The sequence below is a fragment of the Halyomorpha halys genome, unplaced genomic scaffold, assembly GCF_000696795.3.
Source record: "Halyomorpha halys isolate HHAL.00 unplaced genomic scaffold, Hhal_1.1 Scaffold5304.1, whole genome shotgun sequence".
In the NCBI taxonomy this organism is placed as follows: Eukaryota; Metazoa; Arthropoda; class Insecta; order Hemiptera; family Pentatomidae; genus Halyomorpha; species Halyomorpha halys.
The window spans coordinates 612-1,639 of record NW_027111910.1 but is presented as its reverse complement, the minus strand read 5'-3'; the positions used below and the strand labels follow the sequence as shown (position 1 = coordinate 1,639).

Sequence of the window (1,028 nt, the reverse complement as noted above, 5' to 3'; positions counted from 1 at the left end):
TGATATGGGTACTGGCAAAGGGGAGTTGCTTGCTGCTTAACATTGTCCTTCATAGCTCTGTTTCCAGTGAATGTCACCGTATCCTGGTATTGAGCTTCGGATGCTGTGGCCCTTGTGCCATAACCAGCACCATACTGAAACAATATTAATTTTTTTAACTAAGAAAACTCAATGCTTGAAATGTTATTTTTCAATTTTAATTATTGTTGAGCTTAATAAAAAGACATTTCAAACATAATATTCTGTTAAATATAATTTAGTTGTTGAATTGAAAGTGAGATTGTTTCTAACAAATTGATAAAATGCTTTTAATGTTAGAAGTATGAACGTAAACCCAATTTTATGACTTAAGTATTGTATCATTTTATAGTACTGAGTGTTCCTTGTATATTGGCTTAAACGTTACTGTGATTTCTTTAACAATACAAACATAACTCTCATAATGGCCATTTTGTTTTTTACTGGAAACTAAAGAAATTCATTGAAAGTTATAAAAATATTTCAGGGAAAAGAATTTTTTTTATAATTGAATAAGGAAAATTATATTAAGTAAATGTATACAATTTAATTATCGCATACCTGAGGCGTGAGAGCAGGTCCTGGGCTTGGATTGGACTGCCATTTTTTTTGGTTCATGTGCATTGTGGGGCTTGTGTATGGTGCCAGTCTCCTGTGGTACGCCTGCCCTCCGTTTCCCCCCTGCAAGACGTTGAATATAAATGAAAAATATATATATGTACTATCCTAATGTAATATCCTCTTTTTTAATAAATAGTTGATATTTATAGATAAGTGATTTTAATTACGTTTTTATTTTATGTATATTGTTTCAGTATTGTTTATTTGTTATTTTAAATCAAAAAGCAAGCTAACCAGTTTTCTTTGTCTAAAATAAATACGCTGTTCAAAACAAGAAAGATGGCGGTGCGCGTCCTTCCGAAGTGTTCATTGGGTTGTTTGTGTTGAGATGGATTGAAGTTTTTCAACTTTTGTTGTTTCTATAGAGTAATTATAGAAAAAGAATAATC

At 31.2% G+C, this 1,028-nt stretch overlaps 1 protein-coding gene across 1 annotated transcript in view; it reads right to left on the bottom strand.

Annotated features, from left to right (window-relative positions):
* The window catches only part of LOC106691938 (zinc finger MIZ domain-containing protein 1), a gene marked incomplete at both ends in the record, with an annotated part of 10,487 nt that extends 9,788 nt beyond the window's left edge, over window positions 1-699 (bottom strand). The window contains 2 exon segments of the mRNA XM_067049823.1: window positions 13-134; window positions 580-699. Coding sequence (XP_066905924.1) covers window positions 13-134; window positions 580-699 — 242 coding nt within the window.
* Between the last annotated feature and the right edge of the window lie 329 nt (window positions 700-1,028).